This window comes from Peromyscus californicus, unplaced genomic scaffold (assembly GCF_007827085.1).
Source record: "Peromyscus californicus insignis strain IS unplaced genomic scaffold, ASM782708v3 Scaffold_3__1_contigs__length_106647218, whole genome shotgun sequence".
Lineage (NCBI taxonomy): Eukaryota > Metazoa > Chordata > Mammalia > Rodentia > Cricetidae > Peromyscus > Peromyscus californicus.
Window position 1 is genome coordinate 49,070,065 of NW_026294551.1, and position 17,760 is coordinate 49,087,824.

The 17,760-nt window shown below is 44.3% G+C and overlaps 1 protein-coding gene and 1 pseudogene across 1 annotated transcript; both read left to right on the forward strand.

Moving 5' to 3' along the window:
- The first annotated feature begins 2,854 nt into the window (after positions 1 to 2,854).
- LOC128121941 (olfactory receptor 1468-like) lies at positions 2,855 to 3,793 on the forward strand. Its single transcript, XM_052757038.1, has one exon. The coding sequence runs from the start codon at positions 2,855 to 2,857 to the stop codon at positions 3,791 to 3,793; it is 939 nt and encodes a 312-aa protein (XP_052612998.1).
- Positions 3,794 to 5,035: 1,242 nt separating this feature from the next.
- LOC128122566 (olfactory receptor-like protein DTMT) lies at positions 5,036 to 7,856 on the forward strand (annotated as a pseudogene).
- Positions 7,857 to 17,760: the final 9,904 nt, after the last annotated feature.

Sequence of the window (17,760 nt, forward strand, 5' to 3'; positions counted from 1 at the left end):
CCCTCACCTTCCTCCCAGTCCACCCCCCATTCCCACCTCCTCCAGGGCAAAGCCTCCCCCGCGGACTGAGATCAACCTGGTAGACTCAGTCTAGGCAGGTCCAGTCCCCTCCCCCCAGGCCGAGCCAAGTGACCCTGCATAGGCCCCAGGTTTCAAACAACCAACTCATGCAATGAGCACAGGACTTGGTCCCACTGCCTGGATGCCTCCCAAACAGATCAAGCCAATCAACTGTCTCACCCATTCAGAGGGCCTGATCCAGTTGGGGACCCCTCAGCCATTGGTTCATAGTTCATGTGTTTCCATTCATTTGGCTATTTGTCCCTGTGCTTTATCCAACCTTGGTCTCAACAATTCTCGCTCATATATATGAAAGTATCAAGTTTTTTTCAGTTAATATTCAGGGTAGATTGAAGAAGAACAGTTATTTTAATTTGCTGTTACTTTCTGGCTTAAATTTGAAAGAGTCTTTGTCTCATGCTACAGCATAGCCAGGAAATCTTCATGGACACTGGGTCACATCCAGGCAGGACTGGCCTTGCTGCAGTATGTGGACAGGCATGTCCTTTCCTGCATGAAGTTACAGTCTTGTAACAATAGCTGTGAACACCAATGATCAGGGTCATTGGTAGCTGGGAGATGAGGACAAGATGCTGTGGGACCATGGTAGAGGTCTTCCTGTGTACAGGGACACAAGAAATGTTTAATTTAGTGTATGGCATGCCATATTGAGGAAACATAAGTGGGACAATCCACAGCACAGAGGAGAGGATGTGACAGGCAAGGAAAATATCAAAGCAGAAATGATGAAGGCACAAACGTCAATCTGAAGTATAGCATTGTTGAAAGAGAATGTAGGCACCATGTAAGGCTCTCTGGATACAGGAGAGAGTTGTTTAGCTTGAACTTTAGGGGGCTCCCAAGCCGGGGGATCGAGATCCATCCCTGGTGCATGGGTGGGCTTTTTGGAGCCCAGTTGCTAGGGTGTGACACTTTGCACAGCCTTGGTGCAGGGGGGAGAGGAGAGGAGTGGACCTGCCTCAGCTGAGTGTGCCAGCCTCTGCTGACTCCCCATGGGAGACCTTGACTTGGGAAATGTGGAGATGGAGAGTGGGTTGAGGGGGAAGGCTGAGGAGGGGGAAGATGGAGGGGGGAATCCGTGGTTGGTATGTAAAGTGAATAGAAAATTTCTTAATAATAATAAGAGAGAGAGAGAAAGGCCATATTGGGCTGTAGAGGTTGGTACAAGTCAGGTAAAGATGAATGGTTTGTGCGCATGATAGGAATTTTGTCCTTATGAACAAGATGGTTATCTGAGGAATGTATCATGAGAGAGAGGACTGTATTTCCATCTCAGGATCCCAGTATGAGTTAAACATGCTGAAGAAAATATTGTTGAAACACGGGACATGGGTTGGAATTGAATGCTGGCTTCAATATTTCAGACAAGAAATGGTGGACCCCAATTCTAAGAATACGATTGGATGGTTTTAAATGCCTGGATAAGAGGAAGATGAAGGTGAGAATCTATATGATGTGATAGAGTGCAAGGTAAGAGAAAAAATGAAAATGCAATCAAATTCATATAATGGGTCTTGAATTCCTTTTATTGCATTATGAGAAACAGGAGACACTGGAGAAAGATGTTGGAAGAGAGAGGAGTGAGTTTCTCTTGGGATGTATTGAACCTTTGATGCCTGTGATAAAAACAAAGGAAGATAATTAGTCAGCAATAAGGTAGTGAATTCTGTAGGTTAGAGAAACAGCTACATCTGACATTTAAATGGTGTTCAAACACATTAAAGTATTTGTGTATGTCTTGGGACTTACAGAGAATGATGAGGGTTGGTTATACAAAAATCCTTCAAGAAAATTCATAGCATAAAACTATAGAATGAGCCGGGCGGTGGTGGCGCACGCCTTTAATCCCAGCACTCGGGAGGCAGAGCCAGGCGGATCTCTGTGAGTTCGAGGCCAGCCTGGTCTCCAAAGCGAGTTCCAGGAAAGGCGCAAAGCTACACAGAGAAACCCTGTCTCGAAAAACCAAAAAAAAAAAAAAAAAAACCAAAACTATAGAATGGGGTGAACTACAGTTGCCTAGTATAAGTAGGTGGGCAAGAAGTAGATATGTCAATACATTTTGCATGTCAGAAGCAGTTAGGAGTCACTAGGCAATACTAGACTATTAGAACATGTTAAAGCAATGTTGAGAAAAGCCATTCATTGGGCTGGAGAGATGGATCAGCAGGTAAGAGAACTGGATGCTCTTCCAGAGGACCTGGGTTCAATTCCCAGCACATACATGGGGCTCACAACCATATGTAACTCCAGTACTACAGAATCCAACACTCTCTTCTGGCATCTCTAGACTCTGTGCATGTGGGCACAGACATATATGCAGGCAAACACCCAAACACATAAAATTAAAAATAAAGAAAAGCCATTCATGGCTATAATGACTGAACATATTTGGATGTAGATACTACAATTATTTTGGTGAGAGTAAGATTAACCACTACAGAACGTGCAACATGCCATGTGTGTAATGGAAATGGCTGTTTTCATTATGTCATGGAGATGGATTGGTGGGGTTGTCAGCAGAGTATAAAGGACTGGGTTTGTATGCCATCTCTTACCAGGGATAACTGAGGAAGTTAAGGTATCAAGGTTATTCCATGCTATAGTGAAGTAAAAATTATAAAAATTAAAGAATATAAAAAATAAAGAAAATTTTTTTCTAAAGTAAGGAAATGAGAAAAAAAGACTAGAATTAGTCTATGAACTGACACAAGTTCAACCATTGGGAGTTTACAAAACTGTTAACTATTTTTCTTAAAGTCATTAGAAGCAGATCATGACTGGAAACAACCAAAGTGCCCTCTCCCAGTTCCTCCTTCTGGGCCTGTCCATCCCCCAAGAGCACCAGCTCCTGTTCTATGCCCTGTTCCTGGCCATGTACCTCATCACTGTCCTGGGGAACCTCATCATCATCATCCTCATTATACTGGACTCCCATCTCCACACTCCCATGTACTTGTTTCTCAGCAACTTGTCCTTCTCTGACCTCTGCATCTCTTCTGTCACAATGCCCAAATTGCTGCAGAACATGCAGAGCCAGGACCCATCCATCCCCTATGTGGGTTGTCTGACACAAATGTACTTTTTTATGGTGTTTGCAAATATGGAGAGCTTGCTTCTTGTGGCCATGGCCTATGACCGCTATGTGGCCATCTGCTTCCCCCTTCATTACAACAGCATCATGAACCCCAAATTCTGTGCTAGTTTATTGATGTTATTGTCGATGCTGACCACATTTCATGCCACGATGCACACCCTACTCATGGCTAGATTGTCTTTTTGTGAGAACAATGTGATCCCCCACTTTTTCTGTGACATAACTGCAGTCCTGAAGCTGGCCTGCTCAGACACTTATGCTAATGAATTGATGATATTTATCATGGGAGGGCCCTTCATTATTGTACCATTCCTACTCATTGTTACATCCTATGCAAGAATTATCTCTTCCATTCTCAAGGTTTCTTCTCGGGGCATCTATAAGATATTCTCCACCTGTGGATCCCACTTGTCTGTGGTGTCTCTGTTCTATGGGACAGTTATTGGTGTTTACTTATGTTCAACAGCTAATAATAGTTTTACTGTAAAGGAGACTGTCATGGCTATGATGTACACAGTGGTGACTCCCATGCTGAACCCCTTCATCTACAGCCTGAGGAACAGAGACATGAAGGGGGCTCTAATAAGAGTTATCTGCAATAGGAAAATATCTTTGTAATTGCAACACATGGTATTTTTACCTATTTTATGTAATAAATGTATTGATATTCATATGTTATATCAGATGTTGTCCCTCAAGACCTAGATGAAAGGGCGTGCCACATAACTGTTCAATACACAAAAGAGAGGAGGTTTAGTAGTCAGTGGAGGAAGGATTGTCTTTGATATCTGGCTATATCTTCCTCCTCATCAGCGTTTGTTGCAGTGTCCATTTTCTTGGACACTAGGGCACAAATGCTATGAAGGGGGAAAGGGAAAAACAGGGGGAGGATTTTAACTGGGGAGGGAGGAGGGCAATACAGAGAAAGAGAGATGAAGCAGAGATCAATAAAATTCAGAATGCTTGAAAAGGCCATATGCAAGCACAATTTCATAGTCATACTTATAAACATATATAGTATATATGACTGTATATATATATTAAAATATAGTTTTGCATCATTGTGTGATAATGATTCACAGAAGAGCCACAGACTACCTAAAAAACATCCCAGTGCCAGACATGGGAAACCTCCCTTCAAGTTGTTCATCAGCTGAGCCCAAAAACCTCCCCAAACAATATAGGCTATTGTCCTTGGCCTTGATTTCTTCCTAGAACTTGAAGGTAACATCCTATTGCTGAAGACATCACAAATTTCAGGCATAGGACTTGGAAGAATTGAGGTAGAACTGACTCAGAAGCCCCCATCTTGGGGACTGGCCCTCAAGGTATTAAAAGGTGCCATGCAAGATGTTAGGGGAGAAAAGCAATCAATAGTAATACTCCACTCTAAAGTTTATGAACCACAACAATGAGAAGCAGGGCAAGGTATCTCTAGTGGTACAATAGTGGCACTTTTATCTTGGAAATAATCAACAGCTCTTTAATTGCACTTATATCCCAATTAATAGGAAGTAATTCATGCCTGGTACTGAAAACCTAGCCAATCATAGGCCCTAGGGGAGATTCAATAGTGCCATTTTTAAAAAATTCTTTTAACTTTTATTGATCTTTTGTGGATTTCACATCATGCATCCCAATCTCACTTCTCTCCCCATCCCCTTGCATCTGCCCCCTGCCCTTTCAACCTCCTCCCCCTCAATAAAACAAAATTGAAAAGAAAACCCAACAACCAAACGAAAGGAACCTTAAAAAAAAAAAGAGAGGAATCTCATTGTGGAAGCTGCAGTGTGGCCTGTTGAGTCACACGTGCGACATGGATTGGAATTGAATTCTCACCAGCATTTCAGACAAGAAGCGATGACATCCATTTTTAAGAATGTGATTGGTCAGTTCGGGCTGTATCTTGACCATTGCCAGCAGTCTGTTGTGGGGGTATCTTTGTGGATTTCTGTGGGCCTCTCTAGCACTTTGCTTCCTCCTATTCTCATGTGGTCTTCATTTACCATGGTCTCCTATTCCTTGTTCTTCCTCTCTGTTGTTGATCCAGCTGGGATCTCCCGTTCCCCGAAGCTCTCTTTCCCTCGACCCTCGCCCTTCATTACCCTCACTCATGTCCAGGCTGTTTATGTAGATCTCTTCCATTTCTCCGTCATTGGGTGATCCCCGTGTCTTTCTTGGGGTCCTGGGATGGCCAAACACCCTAATTGTCGCTAGAAACCCCATCCAACTACTGAGGGATCTGGATGCAGAGATCCATGGCTAGGCCCCGGGTGGAGCTCTGGGAGTCCAATTAGCGAGAATGAGGAGGGTTTATATGAGCGAGAATTGTTGAGACCAAGGTTGGATAAAGCACAGGGACAAATAGCCAAACGAATGGAAACACATGAACTATGAACCAATGACTGAGGGGCCCCCAACTGGATCAGGCCCTCTGAATGGGTGAGACAGTTGATTGGCTTGATCTGTTTGGGAGGCATCCAGGCAGTGGGACCAAGTCCTGTGCTCATTGCATGAGTTGGCTGTTTGAAACCTGGGGCCTATGCAGGATCGCTTGGCTCGGCCTGGGAGGAGGGGACTGGACCTGCCTGGACTGAGTCTACTAGGTTGTTCTCAGTCCGCGGGGGAGGCTTTGCCCTGGAGGAGGTGGAAATGGGGGGTGGGCTGGGGGGAAGGTGAGGGGAGCCAGAGGGGGGAGAACAAGGGAATCCGTGGCTGATATGTAGAACTGAATTGTATTGCAAAAAAAAATGTGATTGGATGGTTTTAAAGCCTGGAAAAAAATGAAAATGAAGATGAGTCTCTGTATAATGCGCTTGATTGGAGTTCAAGGAAGAAAAAAGAAAAAAGGCAATAAAGCTATCTGGGTCTTGAATTTATTTTTTCATGTTATGAGAAAGATGTTGGGAGAGAGAGCGGTGAATTTCTCTTGAGATCCATTGAGCCTCAGATGCCCATGGCGGGCATGTGGGGGTACGGTGTTGACAAAAGGAAGATGATTAGTCAGCGGTGAGGTAGTGAATTCTCTAGGTTAGAAAGACAACTACATCTGACTTTTAAATGGTAATCTAACACATTAAAGTATTTGTGTTTTTCTTGGGGCTCGTATAAGAATTATGAGGATCAGGTTACAAAAATCTCTAAAGAACATTCACAGAAATAAACTGCAGACTGGGGTGAACTGCAGTTGCATAGAGTAAGTAGGCGGGGAAGAGATATGCCAATATATTTTACATATCAGAAGCAGTGAAGTATGACTAGGTAGTACTGGTACATTTTAAAGCAATGTTAAGAAAAGTCATTCATTGGTTATAATGACTGAACATATTTGAATGTAGAGATCACAATTACGTTGATGAGAGTAAGATTAATTACTGCAGAGCATGCTATATGACATGTGTGTCACAGACCATGTCATTTTTCATTGGGAGATGGAGATGGATGGGCGGGAGTGAGTGTTGGCTGAGTGAAAGGACTGCATTGGAAGCCATCACTTACCAAGGACATCTGAGGGAATAAATGGACTGAGGTTATTCTGTACTGTACTGAAGCAAAGAATATAAAAATTAAGAAATATGAAAAATAAAGAATTTTTTTTCTAATGTAAACAAATGAGACAAAACAGTTGAATTGATCTATTATCTCACACACACCAAACTACTGGGAGTTTAAGAAAGTGTTGGGTTTTTTTTTCTCAAAGTCATTGGAGGTATATCACGACTAGAAACAACTAAACCTTCTTCTCAGAGTTCCTACTACTGGGCCCATCAATCCCCTCAGCATACCAGCACCTATTCAATGTGCTATTGCTAGCCATGTACCTCACCACCATACTGGGGTACCTGCTAATCATTGTTCTTGTTCAACTGGACCCACATCTCCACACACCCATGTACTTGTTTCTCAGCAACTTGTCCTTCTCTGATCTCTGCATCTCCTCTGTCACAATGCCCAAATTGCTGCAGAATATACAGAGCCAGGACCCATCCATCCCCTATGCAGGTTGTCTGACACAAATGTACTTTTTTATGGTTTTTGCAGACATGGAGAGCTTGCTCCTTATGGCCATGGCCTATGACCACTATGTGGCCATCTGCTTCCCCCTTCATTACACCAGCATCATGAACCCCAAATTTTGTGCTAGTCTATTGATGCTATTGTTGATGCTGACCACATTTCATGCCACGATGCACACCCTACTCATGGCTAGATTGTCTTTTATGAGAACAATGTGATTCTCCACTTTTTCTGTGATGTATCTGCTCTTCTGAAGCTGGCCTGCCCAGACACTTATATTAATGAGTTGATGATATTCATCACAGGAGGGCTCACCATGATTTTGCCATTCCTATTCATTGTTATGCCCTATGTGAAGATTGTCTGTTCCATTCTCAAGGATCCATCTGCCCAGGGCATCCACGAGGTCTTCTCTACCTGTGGTTCTCACCTGACTGTGGTGTCTCTGTTCTATGGGACAATTATTTGTCTCTACTTCTGTCCATCAGCTAATAACTCTACTGTGAAGGAGACTATCATGACTTTGATGCACACAGTGGTGACTACCCTGCTGAACCCCTTCATCTACAGCCTGAAGAACAGAGACATGAAGGAGACCCTAATAAGAGTTATCTGCAATAAAGAAAATCTCTTTGTAATAGTCGCACTTGGGATTTTTACCTAATTTTATGCAATAAATAAATTGTTGTTAGTATTTTATGTTAGGTGTTGTCTGTTATCACAGGACCTATAGGAAAGTGAGGAGGTGTAGTGGAGTAGTCAAAGTAGGAATGATTGTCTTTGATAGCTGTCTACATCTGCCTCCTTACCTTGAATAAACAATCCTGGAAATGCATAGTGGAAGAGGTTCTGTCTAATATGCTCTCCATTCTTCACATTCTTAAGTTCCTGCAACATTTTATCCTTTACCCTGAGTTCTGTATTCTCTGATGCATCAGTAAAATAGTTTGAGGAACAGATTCATGACACTCAATAATGAAATCTCTCCACCACCCAGCTTCCTTTTAATATTTCCTACAGGTTCTCCCACAGTGATTTTGATATATTTTTTCTCTTAACTCCCCTTACTCTTACCATACCCATGTTATCTTTTCTGACTAGTCTTGACTCTGAACTAATTTGGGGTAATCATTTTGTACAATAGAGTTATTTATGTAACTTTTCTCTTAATTTGAATTTGACTAATTCCCAGGGACCATTCAATTTACTTCTTTAAGATGAGGGAAAGAAAGCAAGCAAGCAAGAAGCTGGTAATGCCTCATGTATATTTCATATTTTACTTTGTCAATCTTCTGTTTATAGTGAATGGATTTAATTTACCCTTGTGACAATCTCAAGGAGATAGTGAAGGTTCTGTTTCACATAATGAAGAATATGAGGCTCAGTGACTTCCAAGCTCACACCAAGGGACAATGGTTGAGAGTGTATTAGATCGTAGACCAATTCCACTCTTTTGTCTCATTTCTTTACTTTAGAAAGAGGAATGTTTCTTTATTTTTGTATATTCTTTGCCTCACTATGGCATGGAATAACCTTGTTCCCTTGATTTCCTCAGTTGTCCTTGGTGGTGATGACATACAAACCCAGTCCATTATACTCCACTGACCTCCCACAGTATTCATTCCCAGGTGAAGCCAGTCCTGTCTCTAGTGTATCTCACTGCCTGGTGAACACCTCTATTTAAGCCTCTGTGTAAACTTCAACAAGAACATGTACACCTTGAACTCTTTCGTTCCCACATAGTCTTCTCTGTCATTTAGCATGGTTCTTGAATTATGATGTCATCTTCTACCCAGTGAACTACATAACCACTTCTTTGTGCATACATATATTTACAAAAGTGCATAACTGCTCACAGAATTTTGAATTGTGCCTTTTTGTCGAATGTTGTTTTAAGATATTTATTATTGTTTGCTCCATATAGTTAAGGTAGCACCGGCTGCTGTCATAGCTAAACTCTGAAATTCCATTGTCATTGTATAACAAAATTATCATGGACAAGACAGACAATATATAAATTAACGACCACTAGTTTGGCTATTTGTCCCTGGGCTTTTTCCAATCATGGTCTCAACAATTCTCGCTCATACAATCCCTCCTCTTTCTCGTCGATTGGGGACTGGACCTGCCTCAACTGAATCTATCAGGCTGAGCTGAATCCCCAGGGGAGTCCTTGCCCTGGAGGAGATGGGAATGGGGGGGGGCTGGGGGGAGGGCGGGGGGGCGGGAGGAGGGAGGACAGGGGAATCCGTGACTGATATGTAAAATTAAATTAAATTATAAAATAAAAAAATTAACTCCCTTTCCTCCACATGTGAAAAACAAGGTTTAAAAGACAGAAGTAGATTCTACATCCAACAGCAGTGACATTAGGTGCAAGAGCTACAGGAAGGAAACAAAAGCTCTGCTGAGCAATATAAAGGAGTACCACAGTGCAAAAATACAGCCTAGACTAGCTAACAGGGTGACCTATGAGGAACACATGAACGGCTCAGCGAAGGAGAAGTGGATGAGATCTACATGAGTGGACTGGGAGTGGGGGGAGCAGAGGGCGAGGACTGGGGGATGAGAACATAGGTGTAGCGAGCACATACCCCAGTTACGGGGGAGGAATAATCACTCTTGATTCAGACTTGGTATAACACTCATTTATTCACACAGTAAGATTACAAGCAATATTCATCCTGTCTTCCAAATGGAAGCAGGAGTACCTCTCCGGGTATACAGGTCCGGACTCGCCACGTCTGTTCCTCTGGATCTTGGGTCAGCCTTCCTCAGGTCAGCCACGTCTGCACTGGGGACAGGATCTCACGTCTCTGGCAGAGGAGAGTCGTCTCGCGTGAGGGCCTGACGAGCTCTGTTGGTCGGGTCTGAGGCTTCATCTTTTATATTCTTTCCTGGCTAGGTTTCTAGTCTTATCCCTACTTCCACACATAGCTTATAGCTTATCACTACTCCATTTGTGGTTTACTTACATCATTCTATTGCTTATCACTCCTGACAGGGTTGTTCACCCTAGGCCTTACATGTGTTCCTTACATAGGGAAATGGGAGGGTCTAGCTGGAACAGGGACAGAGTGGGAGGGCAGGAAGGGAGATGCCATGATGAATGAGGACATCATGGGAATAGGAAGAGGCAGGGTGCTGGGGAGACTCACAGGAATCCACAAGGATGGCCCTACCTGGGAGTGCTGGCAGTGGTCTAGAGGGTGCCTGGACTGGTCTACTCTGGTGACCAGCCTAGTGAATACCTTAACCGTCATCACAGAGCCTTTGTCCAGTGACTGATAGAGGCAGATGCAGAGATCCATGGCCAGGTGCCAGACTGACCTCTGGGAATCCAATCGATGAAAGAGAGAGGAGGGATTCTCCAGGAGGGGATGTCGAGATTGTGATGGGAGGACGTGCAGAGATGACCAGCCACGTTAGTGGAAGCCCATGAACTGTAGACTACCAGCTGTGGAGCCCCTATGGGACTGGACTAGGCCCTCTGGATATGGAAGACGGTTGTTTGGCTCAAACTGTTTGGTGGGAACCCAGACAGGGGGATCGGATCCGTCCCTGGTGCATGGGCAGGCTTTTAGGAACCTGGTGCCGGTGGTGTGATGCCTTGCACAGTCTTGGTGCAGTGGGGAGGGGCTTGGACCTACCTAGTCTCAGTGTGCCAGGCTCTGCTGACTCCCCATGGGAGACTTTGATTTGGGGGATGTGGGGATATGGGGTAGCTTGGGAGGGAGGACTGGGGAGTGGGAGGAGGGAGGAGATGGGATCTGTGGGTAGTATGTAGAGTGAGTAGAAAATAAAGAAAAAATAAAAAGATAAAAATAAAAATATAGTCTAGATTGCATATCTCCTTAAACATATTTAAACGTTCTAAGTGATACATAAAATTATAAAATTATATTACCATAATACTATGTGGTGAATACCATATGTAATGTAGAAGATAGCTTGTTATATCAAGTGTTAGTGGTCTAGAGAGGAGAGAGAGGTAGGAAACAAGAGAGATTAACTGAAAAACTGAACAAAAAAAAAACCATAGAAATCAAACTAGACCTGATAGTTCATGCCTGTGATCCCAGAACTCCTGAGGCTCAGGCAAAATCACCAATGTAAGTGTGAGTCAGTCTAGTAGCTGCACATCAAGACTCTGTGAGGTCAGCATAGCTGCACAGTGAGACCCTGTGAGGTCAGCATAGCTGCAGTGTGTGAACCTGTGAGGTCAGCATAGCTGCACAGTGAGACCCTGTGAGGTCAGCATAGCTGCACAGTGTGACCCTGTGAGGTCAGCATAGCTGCACAGTGAGACCCTGTGAGGTCAGCATAGCTGCACAGTGTGACCCTGTGAGGTCAGCATAGCTGCACAGTGAGACCCTGTGAGGTCAGCATAGCTGCAGTGTGTGAACCTGTGAGGTCAGCATAGCCGCACAGTGAGACCCTGTGAGGTCAGTCTAGCTGCACAGTGTGACCCTGTGAGGTCAGCATAGCTGCACAGTGAGACTCTGTGAGGTCAGTCTAGCTGCACAGTGTGACCCTGGGAGGTCAGCATAGCTGCACAGTGAGACCCTGTGAGGTCAGCATAGCTGCACAGTGTGACCCTGTGAGGTCAGCATAGCTGCACACTGAGACTCTGTGAGGTCAGCATAGCTGCACATCAAGACTCTGTGAGGTCAGTCTAGCTGCACAGTGTGACCCTGGGAGGTCAGCATAGCTGCACAGTGAGACCCTGTGAGGTCAGCATAGCTGCAGTGAGACACTGTGAGGTCAGCATAACTGCACAGCAAGACTCTGTGAGATCAGCATAGCTGCATAGTGTGACCCTGTGAGGTCAGCATAGCTGCAGTGAGACCCTGTGAGGTCAGCATAGCTGCAGAGTGTGACCCTGTGAGGTCAGCATAGCTGCACAGTGAGACCCTGTGAGGTCAGCATAGCTGCACAGTGTGACCCTGTGAGTCAGCATAGCTGCAGTATGACCCTGTGAGTCAGCATAGCTGCACACTGAGACTCTGTGAGGTCAGCATAGCTGCACATCAAGACTCTGTGAGGTCAGTCTAGCTGCACAGTGTGACCCTGGGAGGTCAGCATAGCTGCACATCAAGACCCTGTGAGGTCAGCATAGCTGCAGTGAGACACTGTGAGGTCAGCATAACTGCACAGCAAGACTCTGTGAGATCAGCATAGCTGCACAGTGTGACCCTGTGAGGTCAGCATAGCTGCAGTGAGACCCTGTGAGGTCAGCATAGCTGCAGAGTGTGACCCTGTGAGGTCAGCATAGCTGCACAGTGAGACCCTGTGAGGTCAGCATAGCTGCACAGTGTGACCCTGTGAGTCAGCATAGCTGCAGTATGACCCTGTGAGTCAGCATAGCTGCACACTGAGACTCTGTGAGGTCAGCATAGCTGCACAGTGAGACCCTGTGAGGTCAGCATAGCTGCACAGTGAGACCCTGTGAGGTCAGCATAGCTGCAGTATGACCCTGTGAGGTCAGCATAGCTGCAGTATGACCCTGTGAGGTCAGCATAGCTGCAGTATGACCCTGTGAGGTCAGCATAGCTGCACATCAAGACCCTGTGAGGTCAGTCTAGCTGCACAGTGTGACCCTGTGAGGTCAGCATAGCTGCACAGTGAGACCCTGTGAGGTCAGCACAGCTTCACAGTGTGACCCTGTGAGGTCAGCATAGCTGCACAGTGAGACCCTGTGAGGTCAGCATAGCTGCACAGTGTGACCCTGTGAGGTCAGCATAGCTGCACAGTGAGACCCTGTGAGGTCAGCATAGCTGCACACTGAGACCCTGTGAGGTCAGCATAGCTGCACACTGAGACCCTGTGAGGTCAGCATAGCTGCACAGTGAGACCCTGTGAGGTCAGCATAGCTGCACACTGAGACTCTGTGAGGTCAGCATAGCTGCACAGTGAGACCCTGTGAGGTCAGCATAGCTGCAGTATGACCCTGTGAGGTCAGCATAGCTGCAGTATGACCCTGTGAGGTCAGCATAGCTGCAGTATGACCCTGTGAGGTCAGCATAGCTGCAGTATGACCCTGTGAGGTCAGCATAGCTGCACATCAAGACCCTGTGAGGTCAGTCTAGCTGCACAGTGAGACCCTGTGAGGTCAGCATAGCTGCACAGTGTGACCCTGTGAGGTCAGCATAGCTACACAGTGAGACCCTGTGAGGTCAGCATAGCTGCACAGTGTGACCCTGTGAGGTCAGCATAGCTGCACAGTGAGACCCTGTGAGGTCAGCATAGCTGCACACTGAGACTCTGTGAGGTCAGCATAGCTGCACAGTGAGACCCTGTGAGGTCAGCATAGCTGCACACTGAGACTCTGTGAGGTCAGCATAGCTGCACAGTGAGACCCTGTGAGGTCAGCATAGCTGCAGTGTGACCCTGTGAGGTCAGCGTAGCTGCAGTGAGACCCTGTGAGGTCAGCATAACTGCACATCAAGACTCTGTGAGGTCAGCATAGCTGCACAGTGTGACCCTGTGAGGTCAGCATAGCTGCACAGTGTGACCCTGTGAGGTCAGCATAGCTGCACAGTGTGACACTGTGAGGTCAGCATAGCTGCACAGTGTGACCCTGTGAGGTCAGCATAGCTGCACAGTGTGACCCTGTGAGGTCAGCATAGCTGCAGTATGACCCTGTTAGTCAGCATAGCTGCACACTGAGACTCTGTGAGGTCAGCATAGCTGCACATCAAGACTCCGTGAGGTCAGTCTAGCTGCACAGTGTGACCCTGTGAGGTCAGTCTAGCTGCACAGTGATACCCTGTGGGGTCAGCATAGCTGCAGTATGACCCTGTGAGTCAGCATAGCTGCACACTGAGACTCTGTGAGGTCAGCATAGCTGCACAGTGAGACCCTGTGAGGTCAGCATAGCTGCACAGTGAGACCCTGTGAGGTCAGCATAGTTGCACATCAAGACTCTGTGAGGTCAGCATAGCTGCAGTGTGACCCTGTGAGGTCAGCATAGCTGCAGTGAGACCCTGTTAGGTCAGCATAGCTGTGCAGCAAGGCTCTGTGAGGTCAGCATAGCTGCACAGTGAGACCCTGTGAGGTCAGCATAGCTGCACAGTGTGACCATGTGAGGCCAGAATAGCTGCACAGTGAGACTCTGTGAGGTCAGCATAGCTGCACAGTGAAACCCTGTGAGGTCAGCATAGCTGCACAGTGTGACTCTGTAAGGTCAGCATAGCTGCCGAGTGAGACCCTGTGAGGTCAGCATAGCTGCAGAGTGAGACCCTGTGAATCAGCACAGCTGCAGAGTGTGACACTATGAGTGCATCCTAGTTGCACAGTGTGACCCTGTGAGCTCATCCTGGCTGCACAATGAGACCCTGCAGAGAAAATGGAAGTCCCACACATCAATTATGGGCCTGTAAAATATTGTAGCTGCTCTAGGATAAACATATTAGACAGTTCCTCAAAATTTTTGAACAGTTACTATATGAAAGGGAAATTGTGTACCTGGGCACATAGCTACAACAGTTTTGGGATTCAAGGAAATGATATTGTTTTCGTATTCATGCAAGTACAATTTATTTATTTATTTTTATTCTTCTCTTTTACATTACATCCCAACCACAGTTTCCCCCCTCCTCTCCTCACAATTCCTTCCACACTGCCCCCTCCCCCAGGTCCACTCCTCCTCTGTTTTCCTTTAAAAAACCATACTTCCCAGTGATATCAACTGAACATGGTATAACAGGTAAAACCCTCAGATCAAGGCTGGATGACGTAACCCAATAGGAGGAAAAGGGTTTCAAGCACAGGCAAGAGTCAGAGACACCCCACACTCCTACAAGAACACCAAGCTACACACCATAATGTATAAGCAGAGGATTTAGTTCAGACCAATGCAGGCTCTGTGATTGCTGCTTCAGTCTTTGTGAGTCCCTATGAGCCCTGCTTATTTGGTTCTGGAGACCATATTCTTGTAGTGTCCCTGACTCCTCTGGCTCTTATAATCCTTCCTGCCCACCTTCTTCTGGGTTCCACTGGCTCTGTCTAGTGTTTGGCTGTGGGTCTCAGCATCTGCTCCCATCAGTTGCTTAAGGATTCATCTTTGATGACAATTTGACTAGGCACCAACCAATCTATGAGTATAGTAGAATATCACTAGGAATCAGTTCATTGACCTTTGGGGGTGGGTGGAGGTCAGTCATGTTGGGGTCATTCTGGATCTCTGGGCTGTCTTTCCACTGGTTTCTGTCCATATATGCAGTGTTAGGCTTAGGCTACTTATCCTGATATGGGCATCAAGTTGGACCAGTCGTTGGTTGGCTACTCTGACAAGTCCTGCACCACCATTATTCCAGCACATCTCACAGGCAGGACAGATTGTAGGTGGAAGCTTTTTGTGCCCGAGTTGATGTCCCAGTCCCACTGTTGGATCCTTGCTTGGTTACAAAAGATGGCTAGTTCAGGCTCTGTATCCCCATTACTGGGAAACTGAGGTCTTAGATCTCCTTAGACTTGAGTTTTGTGCAAAGTGATAGATATGGATCTATTTGCATTTTCTACATGCCTTCATCCAATTAGACCAGTACCATTTGCTGCTCTCACTAATTGATTGAAAATAGTAGTTAGTTGAAAATGCTTTCTTTTTTCTATTGTATAATTTTGGCTTCTTTGTCAAAAATCAGGTGTCCATAGGTATGTGGACTTACATCTCTGTCTCTTTAATTCCATTCCATTGATCAACCTGTCTGTTTTTATGCCAACATCACGTGTTTTTTATTACTATAGCTCTGTAGCACAGCTTGAAATCAGAGCTGGTGATACCTCTAGAAGCTCTTTTATTTTTCAGAACTATTTTAGCTATTCTGGGTTTTTTGTTTTTTACATATGAAGTTAAATATTGTTTTTCAAGGCCCATAAAGAATTTGTGTTGGATTTGAATGGGGATTGCATTGAATCTGTAGATTGGTTTGAGATCTGTAGATAGCAACTTTTACCATGTTAATCCTAAAGATCCGTGAGCATAGGAGATCATTCCATCCTCTGATATCTTCTCCATTTTCTTTCTTCAAAGACTTGAAGTTCTTGCCATACAAGTCTTTCACTTGCTTGGTTACAGTTACACCAAGACATTATATATTGTTTATGGATATTGTGAAGGGTGTTATTTCCCTGACTTCTTTCTCAGTCCATTTATCATTTGTATATAGGAGGACTACTGTTTTTTAAAGGTACTCTTGTATTCATCTACTTCACTGAAGGTGTTTATTAGCTGTAGGAGTTCCCTGGTAGAATTTTGGGGTTCTCTTATGTATACTATCATATCATCTACAAATAATAATATGTTGGCCATCTTTCTTCCAATTTGTATCCCCTTGATCTCCTTTAGTTGTCTTATTGCTCTAGCTAGAACTTCAGGTACTGTATTGAATGGAGAGAGTAGACATCCTTGTCTTGTTCCTGATTTTAGTGAAATTGCTTTGAATTTCTCTCCATTTAATTTGATGTTAGCTATAGGCTTGCTGTATACTGCTATTATTGTGTTTACATGTGTCCTTTGTATCCCTGATCTCTCTGAGACTTTTGTTTTGAGGGGATGTTGGATTTTGTCAAAGGCTTTTTCAGCATCTAATTATGTGATCATGTGGGTTTTTCTTTCTTTCAGTTTTTTATGTGTTGAATTGCATTGAGGGATTGTCATATGTTGAACCATCCCTGCATCTCTGGGATGAAGCCTACTTGATCATGGTGGATGAAATTTTTCATATGTTCTTGAATTCAGTTTGCAAGGAAATTTCTTGAATATTTTTGCATCTATGTGCATGATAAAAATTGGTCTATAATTCTCTTTTTGTTGAGTCTTTCTGTGGTTGGGTATGAGGATGACTGCAGCCTCATAAAAAGAGTTCTGCAATATTCCTTCTGTTTCTATCTTATGGAATATTTTGAGGAGTATTGGTATTACTCTTCTTTGAAAGTCTGGTAGACTTCTGCAATAAAACCGTGTGGACCGGGGCTTTGTTTGTTTGTTTGTGAGACTTTTGATGACTGTTTCTATTTCCTGAGGAGTGATAGGTCTGTTTAAATTGTTTATCCGATCTTTATTTAACTTTATTGAGTGACATCTATCAAGAAAATTGTCCTTTTCTTTCTGATTTTCCAATTTTTTGAGTACAGATTTTTGAAGTATGAGCTAATGATTCTTTGGATTTTCTTGGTGTCTGCTGTTAAGTTCCCCTTTTTGTTTCTGATTTTGTTAATTTGGATATTCTCTCTCTGCCTTTTAGTTGATTTGTATAAGGGTTTGTCTATCTTGTTGATTTTCACAAAGAACCAACTCTTTGTTTCACTGATATTTTTGTATTGTTCTGTTTGTTTCTATTTTGTTGATTTCAACCTTCTGTTTGGTTATTTCCTACAGTCTACTTCTCTTGAGTGTGTTTGCTTCTTTTTTCTCTAGAGCTTTCAGATGTGCTGTTAAGTTGCTAGTATGAAATCTAATTTCTTTATGAAGACACTTAGTGCAATGAACGTTCCTCTTAGCACCGTGTTCATTGTGTCTTATAAGCTTTGGAACATTGTGCACTCATTTCCATTGAATTCTAGGA

Coding starts and splice junctions, on each gene's coding strand:
- LOC128121941 (XM_052757038.1), top strand. CDS start 2,855: ATGACTGGAAACAACCAAAGTGCCCTCTCCCAGTTCCTCCTTCTGGGC.